We start from the raw sequence: 16,877 nt of genomic DNA on the forward strand, positions 1-16,877 counted from the left end.
TTAATAGCAAAACTAGTGTATAGTCAACAGACACTGCGTTAACAGCTTTCAAACAAAACTCAATAGAATTGCTTCAGTAAAACAGATCAAGATCAGAGTAGAAAATTTAAATTGAAAAAGATTTGCCTATTCTTATAATCCTCTATTAGATCAATTCTAAGGTGTATCTTTTCAAGGCCGAGAAGCCCAAATTTCTCACATCTTTCACCAGAATTCAGCTTTTTGGCATGAAGCAGCAAGCCTTGTGGTTTCTCTTTGCCCCGCCACCTTTGGAATTAACAAAGCCCTGATTGTGAATTTACATCGAGGTTCCAGGTATACTGCCAATAACAGAACTCAAATTGAAGATAATCACAAAAACAAATAAAGGGGAGGTCAGCAAAAAAATCCTTATGCAGATAGTGATTAGAATTTGGAATTCTCTGCCGCAAATCACCATTAAAGTAGAGACAATTAAATTATTGAAGAGGCAATTAGATTGTTGCTTGAAAAAGATTAATGATTAGAGCAGAAGAGTGGGATTAGATGAGCTGGGTCCACTGGAGTAAAACATCGACACAGAATTACTTGTGTGCTGCAGCGTTCTATGATTGCTTAATCTAAGAAGGAATAGGTTAGATCATCAATAGAACACAACCACGAGCATCAAAGCTGTGTTCCAAATGGACAAAAGAGCTGAATGCTAGAGGTGAGGCGAGGTGAGTGACTGCCCTGGACATCAAGACAGCATTTGACTGAGTGTGGCATCAAGTGCCCTAGTAAAGCTGAAGTCAATGGGAATCAGGCAGAATACTCTCCATTGGCTGGAGTCAAACCTAGCACAAAGGAAGATGGATGTGGTGGTTGGAGGTCAATCATCACAGTCCCAGGATATCGCTGCAGAAATTCCTCAGGGCAGTGTCCTCAGCCCAACCATCTTCAACTGCTTCATCAATGACCTTCCCTCATTCATAAGGTCAGAAGTGGCGATGTTTTCTGATGACTGCAGTGTTCAGTGCCATTCGCTACTCCTCAGATAATGAAGCGGTCCATGCCCACATGCAGCAAGACTTGGATAACATTCAGGCTTGGGCTGATAAGTACCAAGAAACATTTGCGCCACAAGTGCCAGGCAATGATCATCTCCAACAAGCGAGAGTCTAACCACCGTCCATTGCCATTCAATGGCATTACCATCACCGAATCCTGCACCATCAACATCCTGGGAGTCACCATTGACCAGAAACTTAACTGATCCAACCACATTAAATAATGTGGCAACAAGCAGAGGCTGGGTATTGTGCGGCGAGTGTCACACCACCTGACTCCACAAGATGCACTACAGCAACTCGCCAAGGCTTCTTCGGTAGCACCTCCCAAGCCCGCGACCTCTACCACCTAGAAGGACAAGGGAAGCAGACGCATAGGAGCACCACCACCACCTGCTAGTTACCCTCCAAGTCATTCATCATCCTGACTTGGAAGTATATCGTTGTTCTGTCATTGTCGCTGGGTCAAAATCCTGAAACTCCCTCCCTAACAGTAGTGGGAGTACCTTCACCACACGGACAACAGCAGTAAAAGGCAGCGGCTTATCTTAAGGGCAATAAATGCTGGCCTTGCCAGCGACACCCACATCCCAGATTGAATAAAAAAACGCCAGGAGCATCAACTGGCTTACAAAGGGCCAGTATGAACAAAATGCATAGCTGACATGAAAAATACCAGCTGTCAAGTGTGGAGTCTTAAAAATATTTGTTTTCTTTTCCATACATAGCAGATGAAACAATACTCCTCAGGAAATTGTTCAGTCGAAGTATAAATAAAATATCTGGTGCCTGTTGAATATTTCTGAGCCAATGCCAGGCTCTACTTTAAACTGATTTCCTGTATACCTCAATGGTTTCATAATGCATGTCACGGGGCATTAGTTTCTTTTACCTGCTAACCATCTCAGTTGGACATTAAAAAGCATAGGTGCCAGAAAAAAATTGCCGCCTTCAATGTGCACAAGAACACCCTTAAAGGGGAAGAGATTGAGGACTAATGCTTTATGGTCACAAAACCTGCAGAAAAAGCTCAGGCTTTTCAATTTCTGCAAACGTCCATTTGGATAGCCTCACTTCTGCGTGATTCAATCTGGCTCCCCAAACAGGTACACTGCCCATGCTCAGAATATCTTCCCCATCAACTGTTTCCATGGAAACCACTGGGTTATCAGGAATGCAATGAAAATATCTCCAAATACATCCTTGTACATGTGAACTTTTATCTTGGCCCTTATCTTCTCCTGGTTTGCAGACAGAATCGCATCAATGGCATTTTCAGACGACTGAATACTAGGCATAAAAGTGCTGGGTATTTGCCCCCAACTTTGAGTATGTAATGAACAGGATGGATAAAGGGGAACCAGCGGATGTGGTGTATTTGGAATTTCAGAAGGCATTTGACAAGGTGCCACATAAAAGGTTACTGCACAAGATAAAGGTTCACAGTGTTTGGGGGTAATATATTAGCATGGATAAAGGATTGGCTAACTAACAGAGTCGGGATAAATGGCTCATTCTCTGGTTGGCAACCAGTAACTAGTGAGGTGCCGCAGGGATCAGTGCTGGGACCCCAACTATTTACAATCTATATTAACGACTTGAAAGAAGGGATTGAGTGTAACTTAGCCAAGTTTGCTGACGATACAAAGATGGGAGGAAAAGTAATGTGTGAGGAGGACACAAAATATCTGCAAAAGGACATAGACAAGTTAAGTTAGTGGGCAAAAATTTGGCAGATGGGAGTATAATGTCAGAAAGTGTGAGGTCATGCACTTTGGCAGGAAAAAAATCAAAGAGCAAGTTATTATTTAAATGGAGAAAGACTGCAAAGTGCCGCAGTACAGCAGGACCTGGGGGTGCTTGTGCATGAAACACAAAAGGATAGTATGCAGGTACAGCAAGTGATCAGGAAGGCCAATGGTATCTTGGCCTTTATTGCAAAGAGGATGGAGTATAAAAGCAGGGAAGTCTTGCTACAGCTATGCAAGGTATTGGTGAGGCCACACCTGGAATACTGCGTGCAGCTTTGGTTTCTATATTTCCGAAAGGATATATTTGCTTTGGAGGCAGCTCAGAGAAGGTTCACTAGGTTGATTCCGGGGATGAGGGGGTTGACTTATGAGGAATGGTTGAATAGGTTGGGCCTCTACTCATTGGAATTAAGAATGAGAGAGGATCTTATCGAAACGTACAAGAGCATAAGGTGGATGCAGAGAGGATGTTTTCAGTGACTAAAACTAAAGGGCATGAATAAATTTAAGACAGAAATAGCCAGTTTCTTAAACGATAAGGGGATAAGGGTTATGGGGAGCGGGAGGGGAAGTGGAGCAGAGTCCATGATCAGATCAGTCATGATCTTACTGAATGGCGGAGCAGGCTAGAGGGGCCGTATGGCCACTCTTGTTCCTATTTCTTATGTAACTGCGCTCAGCTCCAATCTCTTGGTTTCCCTGGGATGCAATTGACAAATCTCAAGCAGTCAGCTGATGTCCTAATACACAGCCCAATCAGTTAGGAAAGAGCATATAGTGAGTAACACAGAATGCCCCTGTTATACCCCAACTCAAGCCAGTAAATTGCCCACATTCCAACGCCATTTGGAGGGCCGAGGAGATACTTTAATAACTCAATGACAGTAGGAAGGGACTCAACCACATAGGAGACAGCTATATCAAGAACCCCAACCGCCTGAACACGACTGCATGGTCCAAAATTTCCTGTCAATCTGCAGCCAAAAAACAGCATAATCGTGGCACAATACCGAGTTCCGGTGCACAAGATAGAGGAAAATTGGACCTGACGTCAGTCCTTTCTTCCTGCGCCCTCAATCATGTGTGTCGGTTCTCTAAAGCCTTCCACCACTATTCAGCAAAGCCACGATTTCGCCTCCCTGCTCCCACCCAAAAGAGTGCAAAACTCAAATTTCCTGCATTTACCAGGTTTAGAACGGGTGCAACTTTGCACCCAAAATTGTAGGAACACAGGCTTCCTTTGGATTTATAATCTCTTTGAAGAGATCGGCTAACTCAATGGAATTGACTTAGTTGTTACCAGAGAGAGCATAGTTTCCTGGAAACTATTTGAAACATTTTCTTAAATGTTTTGAGAAATAAATTCATTGGGTAGATGTTTAGAAATTATTTAGAAGGTATATTTGCATGTTCGTGTTTGCATGTTTCCAGTTAAGAGTGCATTTGATTTGCATGTGATCATTGAGCATATACATCACCCAGAACAATCGGGTGTTTGCTTTTGATAGTCATTGATCATTTGAAGCAGAATTAAAAAATAAACCTTGCACAAAAGAGCAAGGGGACAAATTTGAAAGGCGATGAGGCAATCTGGTTTCTCTTTCTTAAAACTATAAGAACCATAGTATACCTCAGTTCCTTTGTTGCTCTGGACGAGCTCCCTGGAGAGTTTTTGATCCAATGCCCATATTAAAATTGCCTCACTGGGACAAAGGCTGCTGTGTGACCCTCCGATTGTGGATTTAAATCTAAATCGGTTAAGATGGGGATGATAGTTCCCTATGTCACAAGGGCTCCAATCGTAATTTGAAAATTGCTAGTTTGAAAATACAGAATAGGTAGAAAAGAGCGACTGCCATAAGAGCAAGATCCTTTTTTTTTGAGGGTGCCCATTTTGAATATTACAAGTACTACATTTTATAGAGATGGAAGCATTCACTTTTAAAACACTATTTGCAGCAAAGGTTTTTGAAATTCAATGTGATTCATTTTCTGTAATCGACTTTGAGCTGTTGTATCGGTGCTTAAAAGATTTGAAATGTCAGGACAAAGCATAAGGGCATTTCTTTGTTACACTTAAATCACACTGGTTTCTTACACTCTGGTGTAGTCTGATTAGATGCACAGGTTAATTGACCCGACAAAATTGGCAAAGCAATGGCGTAAAATCGATTACAGTGCTACAGGAAATTCTAGGCCTATATCGTAACTTCCTGCTCGAAGATGCTTTTGTTAATCACTCATTCGATAGTTTCACGTACAAAACACAGACATAGGTGGGCTAGCAGCACAGATTGTTAATCACTCATTCGATAGTTTCACGTACAAAACACAGACATAGGTGGGCTAGCAGCACAGATAATAACCCCCAAAAAGTTGGATGCCCACTATTTTTAAAGGAAATAGATGACGCTAGGTCACAGCAAGATTTTACTAATTTACTCCTGTAACAACAGCTTCCTGCCAGCAGATGGTGCTCTCTCCTCACGCAGCATTTCCCAATTTCACACAGTGCAGCACCATCAGCTGCCAGATCAGTCATTAGTATTGGAACAAACTGTTTTAATGACTAAAAAAAAACTTTCCCATTTCCCCTTGTAAAAATTCACCTTTGTAGATAAAAACACTTGGGAGTAAACGCTGAGCACAGATAACAGAAAAATGAACTATGAGGCTAGAAATCGGGAAATCCACATCTGAATGTGAAAGGACAGATTACTGCTTTGGGTGTACGCCAACGTTCCCTTCAAGAAACGTGTCCCCGCTTCGAGAGTCCCGCGCAGCTGGTGAGTCGGCTTTTAAATAGAATGTGTTGAAATTTTAAATGGCCCGTGCAGTCCATAAAGGGGCTGTGTGGGCCAAAAATTTGAGAGAGAACACTGGCATGCACTTCATCAAAACCATGTTCTAATGAAGGATCGCCACTCAAAACATTACAGCACTACAGACATATGTACCCATGAGGTGCATCATCAGCTACTCCATTTTAGTACTGCTTTCTGAAAACTCTACCCATTGTAAATATATTTGCAGAATATAAAATGGACCACACAGAAACCATAAACTTCCACTAGTGGCTCCTGAGAATGTAGAGATTTGGTACAGGCTATACACATTTCGCACTTCAAACTGCAGCAACCCACTTACATAGTGCAGTTGTTGTTTTAAAATAAAACACAACTGAAGAGGGCCAGAGGTATGCCATCCTGGCACAATGATGGTGGAGACAGTCCTAACAATAACTTGCATTTATATAATAGGAAAACATCCTAAAGCGCTTCACAGGAACATAATCAGACAAAAATTGCCATTGAGCCAAAAGGGACATCAGGAAGGGCGACAAAGCTTGGTGAAAGAGGTAGGTGTTAAGGAGGGTCTTGGAGGAGAAACGGTTGCTGAGGCAGAGATTTCCAGAGCTTAGGGCCTACACGGTTGAAGGCATGGCCACCAATGGTAGGGGGCGAAGTGAGGGATGCACAAGAACCAACTGTACAATCTTGGTTTTATGACTGGGATTCCTAGAAGGGCAGGTTTTCCAGTGCAGGTGAAAAGAGTACATAAAACAAAATTGCAAAAGACTGAATTGTACAGCAGGGTCTGTCAGCATCTGTGGAGAGAAAAGTCAAGTTAATGTTTCAGGCAGAACCGTCTTCCAAAGTGAAATCAGAAGGCTACACAAGTGTTTCAGTAGAATTAAGGAAATGAGGGTGGTGTGAAAAACAAGACAATCTAATCACAAGGAAGATATTAAAGGGCTAAATGACCTGCAATCTGCTTAAACCCAAAGCAGGGAATTGCTCAATGACAAAAAATTTCATGTCAGTGAGGCAATTGAAATTTATTTAAAAAACTAAACAATGGATGGGCAAGTATGGTGAGAGACCCACCCAGGGAAAAGAATGAGAATAATGGGGAGAACATTGAATACATTTAAGGCAGAGACAGACAGATTTTTGAGCGATAAGGAAGTAAAGGGTGATGGGGAGCGGGCGGGGAAGTGGAGCTGAGTCCATGATCAGATCAGCCATGATCTTACTGAATGGCGGAGCAGGCTCGAGGGGGCCAAATGGCCTACTCCTGTTCCTATTTCTTATGTTCTGATTAGAAGAGGAAAGGAGAAAGCCTGCAAATTCAGGCTAAACCGAAAACTGAAATGCTGGACACTGAGTATAGGACACCTGCAAAAAGGACATTTAAAAACAGGCCAATACTAAGACTGGAGACAGAACTCTTTCCAAAAAAGCTTCACACGGTTCCATTAAAGGGCTCACATCCAGAACTATTACCTGCCTTCCTTTCCCCCAGGAGAATGACTGGCACACCGCCCTCCTCCCACCACCCCCAATCAACATCATCCTTTCTGTCATTATTTTGTTTCTTTTAACATATTTTACCATTGCCTCACTAATATAATTATTTAAGTCATTTAACAATTTCCTGCTTCCCTTTTAAGCAGGATTCAAGTCATTCTATTTTCTGTGATTGGGCTATCTCGGTTCCCCCTCCACCCCGATTACACTAGAATGTTTACTTCCCTTTCAGTAAATCAGTTCTGAAGGGTTTGACCCAAGACAGTCACTTGCCGTTTTCTCTGCACAGGTGCTGACTGACTTGCTGTGTCCTGCCAGCATCACTCGAAAATGATACATGGGGTCTATAGTTGGATCTAAGGAATTCAATTATTTTTTGCCAGAAGTCTCATTCTTGTCTGCACTCACATAATAGATACAATACCCCTTTCCCCCAAAAATCGGAGGACGCAGATAATCATTGAAGTACTGGCAATTTGATTTTATCTAGATACTCCCTATGGGCTAGAGTTTCCTTAACCTGTTTTTCTCGCGTGCTCACCCGAGGTGTGCCGTTTTTGTCCGCCTCCAAGCACGCCGAAAAAAGGCATTGGTATTCTGGCCGCTCCCCAGCTTCTCTTCGGTCGTGGCGTCGTGTGGCCCAATGGAGGATTGGGGGTGGAGCCAGGTTCCGGCACGCTTCTGCACATGCGCACTAGGGTCTGCGCGCATGTGCAGTAGCTCTTGGCAGGCCGAATCTGAGAGTACGTGCTGCAGGCTGTGTGGGAGGGGCGCGAAGCAAGTCATCCCTAGCCCTGGCCGAATGGGCTCCCTCATCGGCGGCCTCTGCGTTCCCTAAGGTAGGACTTCTATTTTTTTATTTGTTATTTACTGATTGATTTTGGTGCTTTAGGTGCAGGGTCCCTTCTATTTTTTATTTGTTATTTATTGATTGCTTATTACTTTGGTCTTGGTGCTTTAGGTGCAGGGTTCCTTATATTTTATTTGTTAATTAATTGGCTTATTATTTTTTGTGCTTTGTTTTGGTGCTTGGTGCTGCTTTAAATGTAGTTACTTGCGCCGATTCCTTAACTAAGGTTTTTCTGTGCGGACAGAAGTGGCAATATACGTTGGACTAAGTTAGTTTATAGCAACTATTTGCTGGCCAAATGCCTAAAACAGGGGGCAGTGGCTGGAAACGCCCCCTTTTGGGAAAAATAAACTAAAAAACTAACAAACTCACTTACACTGGCACAAATTAAATGGCCAGAATTGCAACTAAAAAGATAGTCCAGAAAAATCAAGTTGCTCCAAAAAAAAGGTACTCCTGGGGAAACTTAGGCCCTTAGTCTCGAAATACACCCAAACTTTAATTCACTCCAGCTGTTGGAGAAAGGCCAATTCCCTTCCTTTTTCAGCAGAGATGCTGCTCAGTAAGTTAGCCTTTAATAAAGCTTGATCAGCTCATGGTCTCAATTTCAGCAGAGCCTTTGGTCTTTTAATGGGGCAGTTTTCAGCCATATAACCCTGGCCATCTCTCTAAATTGTATTCCTTTTTCGGAAAACTTTAACCTCCCTTCCATGATTTTGAGCACATCAGTTACAAGCACCATTGGTCCAGACCCAGAAATAGGTATTTCAGTATCCTCCTTCCCACCATCCCAATCGTTGCCCATTTACAACTCTGTCCTCTCGCCATGCATTATTTTTACTGCCTTCTGTAACACCATGGAAAAACCCAGACCAAACTAAATCCAATTGAATCTCTCAATCACCATTACCCATACTTTGGTTAAAGAAGAACTGGTAAAAACAGCTCCAAACTGGAAGTGTTTAGTCCCCTGGTGCTGCAATACAATAAAACACAATTCTGACCCAACAAGTCCCTAAGCTGTGGGTACCATGAATCAGCAGCAGGTTACTGTAGAACAAAATTTCAGGAAAGAAAATTGATCTGAAACGCTCAAATTTACTGAGGTGGGAACATAGGCCCCAAGTTTCGTCCCGTGGCGAAAACGGCGCACCTCCGAGCTGGGCGCCTGTTTTTCGTGCCGAAAACTGCACCTAAAAAAAAGTCCGATATTCTCGAGCTCCTTGGAGCTCGATGTCTGCTTGGCGCGGTGCGCTCTTCGCAGCAGGGGGCGGAGCCTAACACTCGCGCTGATTTTCTAAGTAGCAGGGGGCGTGTACAATTTAAATTAGCCTTCGTGGTGCCGGCAACCCTGCGCGTGCGCATTGGAGCGTGCGCGCACGTGCAGTCTCACAAACATTGGCACTCGGCCATTTTTAAAAATACTGCAGAAAAAGTGAAGATTTGTTTATTGGACCCTGCAAAGGCTTGTAATTTAATTTTTTTTGATATTTCTGTGTGTGAGGGAGTGCTTTTAGCAGCACTGCTGAATAAATCACCTGCTGAAATCAGTGAGTTCAGCTTTTCACTGCTACACTTGCAGAACCGGTGTTTGCATTGGTGCATGCACATTAAGGACTGTGTGTTTGGAGAAATAAGAGTGCCAATTCAACTTTGCAATGGATCAACGTCCACCAAGAACAAAGATGGCAAACCATTGCATAATACGTGGTGTTGACAATGCAGCACCCATTCTGCAAATTTAAATATAAAACTGTCGATGTGGCTGCCTCTCTCTGTCCAAATGGCCTCAGTCCCTCTCACAGCTCGAAGGCTGCTGCTGTATCTTCGGCTGCCGTCGAGCCACTGACGCCGCCCCTAAAGCGTGGCCGAATGGCCTCAAGCACCATAAAGAGCTGTGTGTGTCAGGTGTTGATTCTTCGGCTGCCGGCCAGCCACTGACGCCGCTGATATCCTATGGCCGAATGGCCTCACGTCGGTCCGCTGCTGATTCTTCGGCTGCCGGCCAGCCACTGACGCCGCTGCTATCTCATGGCCGAATGGCCTCGGGTCCGTCCGGTGCTGCTTCTTCGCGGCCAGCTACGAAGAGAATGAAGGCCTGCCTCAAGCACTGCAGCTCAGCTCGAAGCTTGTTGCCGCTGCCGTCGAGACACTGACGCCACACCGCTGCCTGTCTCCAACATGAAAGGCCTGCCTGAAGCACTTTCACACAGGTAGGAACATGGTTTATTTAATCTTTTCTTTGCTTATAAATTTTTATTCAGGTTGGATTTATTTGTATAATATTTGTATAAGTATAACTAAGGATTGATTGTAGAATTTAATGACTTCCCTTCCCCCGCCCCCGCCCCCCGCCTCGTTCCCTACACCTAATTTGTAACCTACGCCTGATTTTCTAAAGTGTAGACAAGGTTTTTTTCAAGCGTACAAAAATCTTCACTTACTCCATTCGAAGTTAGTTTGGTGTAAGTTTTCACTCACGAAACTTTGAAATCAGGCGTAAGTGGCCGGACACGCCCCCTTTTGAAAAAAAAATTCTGTTTCAAAGTGAAACTGTTCTAACTAACTAGAACTGGAGCAAACTAAATGACGAGAATTCCGATTTCTAAGATACTCCGTTCTACACCAGTTGCTCCTAAAAATCAGGAGCAAATCATGTGGAAACTTGGGGCCATAGCGTCCTAGATTAGTTTTCCCATTGCACCACCCCCAAAGCACTCTTCTGGGCATGCAGTGTACAGAGCCACTCCCTCCATTCTCAGATAAGCTAACCAATGCCAACTTTCCAACATGTTGAACAGGAATAGAGCAGTAGCAGATCCATTTGGTATCTTAGGGGACCTGGAGGACATGATGCATCAATTTTTTTTCTGCCAAAAAATATATCATCTTTAGAATCCTTCATGCTACTTTGGTATAAGGAAATAACCAGGCTGGAAACAGCTTCTTGTAAATCTGAAGAGTATGCACTCAGTTTTGAGAGCACATTATCTTTGAATTTAAAATCCCTGGAAATGTCTTAAATCCCTTAACTTCCCTCGAAAGTAGAAGTAACTTCTCACAATACCACTTCACATTACTTTCTTGCACTTTTCAGCTCCAACCTTTGGCATCACATCACCTGTTGTTCAGCTTATATACTGGTATTTGGTCCACTTCTACAAGAAGAAAATGTGAGGTTTTTCTCCCCCGCAGTATTACTGGGATGTTCCGTCTTGTATGCATTTAAGCTCACTATCGTAAAAATGTTATCTAAAAACAATGCAATTTTATCAAGACTGCATATCACACCATAAAAACCTACTTGACAGAAAATTTTAATTTTACATACAAGTGAAACACAGGCAATTAAAATAAAGACTTCACTTGATTGATAGCTGGTCTAAAAGAAATTAGTGTTTGGAAAACAGTGTACACAAACTGGTTTTCCTACATATTGAAATGTTAGCTCCCTTTGTTTACCTGTGTATTCTGCATTGGTATCTGTAACAAAAGAGCTAGTGCATTGTAATCAAAAAGTTCGTCTAGGGCAAGTAGTCCACCATGAACTCCAATTTCTAAAAGACTATTTGCATATTCCTTAAGTCCAATGGACTGCACCCAGCGTATTACTCGCTCATTAGTCCACACCATAACATCTGTAAAAAGTAAAGGGAACAGAATCATCAGAGGGAAGGTGGTCCATTTTGCATTACAATATTTAACAGATTACAAATCTGTAAGATCAGATCTAAACAATCTAATTGAACAAACTGTGCAAATTTATTCTTAAGCCACGGCGGTCGTTAAGTATTAAACGATACTCATAATACATACTGGATAATGTGTGATAAAAACAATTAATGTGTGCGCGTCTAATGTAGAAAAATGTTCTGACATGCTTCGAAGAGGGTAATCAAACAAAAAGGGAGGCCACGCCAAAGATGATAATAGGTGGGATGGCCAATCAATTGGTCAAACAGGTGGGTTTTAAGGAGGGTCTTGAAGGAAAATACAATATTAGAGAGGCGAAGATCTTTTGTGGAGGTTATAGAAACATAGAAAATAGGTATAGGAGTAGGCCATTAGGCCCTTCGAGCCTGCACAGCCATTCAATGAGTTCATGGCTGAACAGGCTACCTCAGTACCCCATTCCTGCTTTCTCGCCATACCCCTTGATCCCCCTAGTAGTAAGGACTACATCTAACTCCTTTTTGAATATATTTAGTGAATTGGCCTCAACAACTTTCTGTGGTAGAGAATTCCACAGGTTCACCACTCTCTGGGTGAAGAAGTTTCTTCTCATCTCGGTCCTAAATGGCTTACCCCTTATCCTTAGACTGTGACCCCTGGTTCTGGACTTACCCAACATTGGGAACATTCTTCCTGCATCTAACTTGTCTAAACCTGTCAGAATTTTAAACGTTTCTATGAGATCCCCTCTCATTCTTCTGAACTCCAGTGAATACAAGCCCAGTTGATCCAGTCTTTCTTGATATGTCAGTCCCGCCATCCCGGGAATCAGTCTGGTGAACCTTCGCTGCACTCCCTCAATAGCAAGAATGTCCTTCTTCAAGATAGGAGACCAAAACTGTACACAATACTCCAGGTGTGGCCTCACCAAGGCCCTGTACAACTGTAGCAACAGCTCCCTGCCCCTGTACTCAAATCCCCTCGCTATGAAGGCCAACATGCCATTTGCTTTCTTAACCGCCTGCTGTACCTGCATGCCAACCTTCAATGACTGATGTACCATGACACCCAGGTCTCGTTGCACCTCCCCTTTTCCTAATCTGTCACCATTCAGATAATAGTCTGTCTCTCTGTTTTTACCACCAAAGTGGATAACCTCACATTTATCCACATTATACTTCATCTGCCATGCATTTGCCCACTCACCTAACCAAGTCACTCTGCAGCCTCACAGCATCCTCCTCGCAGCTCACACTGCCACCCAACTTAGTGTCATCCGCAAATTTGGCGATACTACATTTAATCCCCTCGTCCAAATCATTAATGTACAATGTAAACAGCTGGGGCCCCAGCACAGAACCTTGCGGTACCCCACTAGTCACTGCCTGCCATTCTGAAAAGTCCCCATTTACTCCTACTCTTTGCTTCCTGTCTGACAACCAGTTCTCAATCCATGTCAGCACACTACCCCCAATCCCATGTGCTTTAACTTTGCACATTAATCTCTTGTGTGGGACCTTGTCGAAAGCCTTCTGAAAGTCCAAATATACCACATCAACTGGTTCTCCCTTGTCCACTCTACTGGAAACATCCTCAAAAAATTCCAGAAGATTTGTCAAGCATGATTTCCCTTTCACAAATCCATGCTGACTTGGACCTATCATGTCACCTCTTTCCAAATGCGCTGCTATGACATCCTTAATAATTGATTCCATCATTTTACCCACTACTGAGGTCAGGCTGACCGGTCTATAATTCCCTATTTTCTCTCTCCCTCCTTTTTTTAAAAAGTGGGGTTACATTGGCTACCCTCCACCCGATAGGAACTGATCCAGAGTCTATGGAATGTTGGAAAATGACTGTCAATGCATCCGCTGTTTCCAAGGCCACCTCCTTAAGTACTCTGGGATGCAGTCCATTAGGCCGTGGGAATTTATCGGCCTTCAATCCCATCAATTTCCCCAACACAATTTCCCGACTAATAAGGATTTCCCTCAGTTCCTCCTTCTTACTAGACCCTCTGACCCCTTCTATATCCGGAAGTTGTTCGTGTCCTCCTTAGTGAATACCGAACCAAAGTACTTGTTCAATTGGTCTGCCATTTCTTTGTTCCCCATTATGACTTCCCTTGATTCTGACTGCAGGGGACCTACGTTTGTCTTTACGAACCTTTTTCTCTTTACATATCTATAGAAACTTTTGCAGTCCGTCTTAATGTTCCCCGCAAGCTTCCTCTCTTACTCTATTTTCCTTGCCCTAATCAAATCATTTGTCCTCCTCTGCTGAGTTCTAAATTTCTCCCAGTCCCCAGGTTCACTGCTATTTCTGGTCAATTTGTGTCACAGCATAAGGCCTAGATAGCTGAAGGCAGAGAGCAGGGGTGGGGGATGCACAAGGGATCATGGTCTGAAGATGAGTGACTTCTGGATGGAGTGGTGCAGTTGTAAGCCTGAAGGAGGCTCCAGAGATAGGGGTTTTAACCACAAGGATAAGAATTTTAAAAATGGAAGGCATTGGAGAAGTGGGAGCCAATGTAGGTCAGCAGGGACTGGGGTGATGGTGCGAGTTAGGACATGGGCAGCAGAGTTTTGGATGAGCTGGTTTTTAAAAAGGGTGGAGGATGGGAGGCCGGCCAGGAGAGCAGTTGGATAGTCAAGTCTGGAGGTGACAATGGCATGGTTAAGGGTGAGCAGCAGATGGGCTGAGATAGGGAGATATTGTGGAACTGGGAGGTTATGGGATTGGAAACTCAGGTCAGGGTCAAATGGGGTGCTGAGGTTGCAAGCAGTCTGGGTCAACCCGAATGTGGCTTGGGAGGGGTATGGAATCGGTGCCATGGGTCAAAAGTGATAGCTTCAGTCTTCCCAATGTTTAACAAAAAAATTGTGAACAAACGTGTTTATATTGCGCCTTTAACGTAGTGAAATGTTCCAAGTCGCTTCACAGGAGTATTATGAGATAAAACATTTGCAGTCTGGCAACAGAGGCAATGGAGGGATCTATTCATGTGGTGGAGATGTAGAGCAGGGCTGCCATCTTTAAAAAAAAATCTATACATTATTTAGTTAAATTAATGTTGCAGGTTTTCCTCTATCTGGGTCTCACTATCCATTTTGGAGGGAGCCAAATCGAAAATATTGGGCTGTTTTTGGTTTGAAAACCTGCTTCAAGCCCTGAAAGTATAAAGACCAAGAGAGAGTTGTATCACACAACAAGCTGGGTCACTGTTGGCCTGGGAAGCGAGATTGTACCAGAGGCAAGAGCACCACACCACAACAACCATTACCCCGAATGTCATGTTGGCCATCTTCACGCCTCCTTTCCAATTCTTTGCGATCATAATTTAGTCTTTTTAAAGCCATTATTCCACAGTGTAGGCTTTTTCTGTTTAAAAACAAAACAGACATTTAGGCAAAGCCTACCATGAGTGAACCAGCAAGCATTTTGGAGCTCATACATTTACCTTCAATTATTTTTATCGTTCTCTGGTAAGTTTATTTTCCTGATAATTTCTTTAAATTTTTTATCCTTCCAGTTTAATTTTTTATATCCTTAATGTAAGTTTATCTTTTCCTTTACATTTTTAAAATTTATTTCAATATTCAGATGTTGTTAAAAACCCATTCCTGACTTCACCAATCATTTTAACACTTCCATGTTTCTTTCGGATTACAATTTTGATTCAGCCTAAGCAGTTGAATCCATCCAAATAGCTATCTTTCAATTTAACTTTTCGTGCAGTTTGATTAATCTTCAGGAAGTGACAAGTAAACTAAACTATTGCTGGAATATGTCAGAAGTGTTAAATACGCAATGACGTCATTTGTCTCTCTTTAAAGTAATTAAAGTGGCTTAATTCCAGCAAATAAACAGCAAAAGAGGCACTTGTTCAATCCTGGCTCAATTAAGATCGGCTTTTCCACTCAAAACTGTTTAAAACAAAAACTTAAGCTCAGCTGATACTTTTCTGAGCTGTTTTCATTCATCTGCAAGCGTGGGGATTATAGATTCATTAAAATGAATGCAGAGATATACCCTGTATCAGGTGTTGAAATTTCATTAAAATGTTCACATGGTTGAATTACTTATGGCTTTTTAAAAAAAATTACAAACTTGCACCATAATCTCCCCAACAAACTTAGAAAAATATATATATTTAAAGTTGTGCAGATTTTTGCACTGCAAAACAGCCTAAATTAATTGTTGCATTCCAGGGATAAAAATTTCAAAAGCAAATTAATCAAATGATCCCTGCATGTCTGATACTAGAACATTTTTTTTTAAACTACCAGATCATCCGAAGAATGCGACGATGCACCTAGCACCAAGAAATGTACCTGTGAAAGCTATCGACCATTTTAAGCTGCCCCCGTAGATCTTTTTTTGTCAAATGGTCCAGCATTCGAGCATCAACAAGACATTCCATGAAGTAGCTGCGATACTGAGGCAAACCCAAGCTAGGAAGCCACTCGTTGCCAATCCACTCATGATTCATGTCCCCATATGCTAAAGTCTTAACTCCCCGCAAAAGAAAAATACACAATATTATCATGGAGTCCACTTTAATTACCAAAGACATATATTTAATGATTTGATTATTAATCCTGGGGATCAGTGTTGGCAAATGAAACAGGTTTTTACTCCTTAATGACAGCATGAAATGAAGTCTGGAACAAACCCAGGCAATTAACACATTGTTTATATTGACCTAAACATAATTCAGTCTTAAAATAGACATCGTCTTACTGCCGTGTAAAACTACATTCTCAGCAAATGTTAAGTTAGTGTAAATGATTGCCTTTGAGAAATACTTTAACATTAGAACACAAGCAAATAAAGGGAGAACAAGTTACCAACTAACAAGTAAACATGTATTTTTAAAAAGCCCACCTGGGCCCAGCTGCCCTCTTCATCATCCTGATGTTAAAGCAGTTAGAAAAGCATGGGGAAAACATGGATCATAAAGTTAATAATGGTATATTGGTTTAGTAAGCTCACAGACAGTATTACTAATGGATGCAACACAAACCAGCAATCTGTGAAATCCCAAGCACAGATTCCTCAAGCGCAAGTTTAAAAGAAACATCCATGCTAAATAAATAGTCATGCAATAGATTGTTAGGCTGATATAGAAAATATGTACTTGATGAATCTGCATTTTGAAACAACCTTTCTACACAAGCATACTATTAATTTAGACCTACGATTACTACACAAGAAAAATATCCTTTGAATTATTTTCAATGTGCAAATAAAGTTCTCTCAT

The 16,877-nt window shown here is 42.3% G+C and overlaps 1 protein-coding gene across 5 annotated transcripts in view; it reads right to left on the reverse strand.

The window, feature by feature from the left end:
* The window catches only part of LOC139258367 (liprin-alpha-1-like), a 73,795-nt gene that overhangs the window by 10,641 nt on the left and 46,277 nt on the right, over positions 1-16,877 (reverse strand). For all 5 annotated transcript variants that reach the window (XM_070874747.1, XM_070874744.1, XM_070874743.1 and 2 more), the window contains 3 exons: positions 15,949-16,124; positions 14,898-14,995; positions 11,402-11,577 (listed from right to left, as the gene is read on the reverse strand). In XM_070874747.1, the coding sequence (XP_070730848.1) occupies positions 11,402-11,577; positions 14,898-14,995; positions 15,949-16,124 (450 nt within the window). The remainder of the gene's footprint in view (positions 1-11,401; positions 11,578-14,897; positions 14,996-15,948; positions 16,125-16,877) is intronic.

The sequence above is a fragment of the Pristiophorus japonicus genome, unplaced genomic scaffold (genome assembly GCF_044704955.1).
Source record: "Pristiophorus japonicus isolate sPriJap1 unplaced genomic scaffold, sPriJap1.hap1 HAP1_SCAFFOLD_947, whole genome shotgun sequence".
Taxonomy (NCBI): domain Eukaryota; kingdom Metazoa; phylum Chordata; class Chondrichthyes; family Pristiophoridae; genus Pristiophorus; species Pristiophorus japonicus.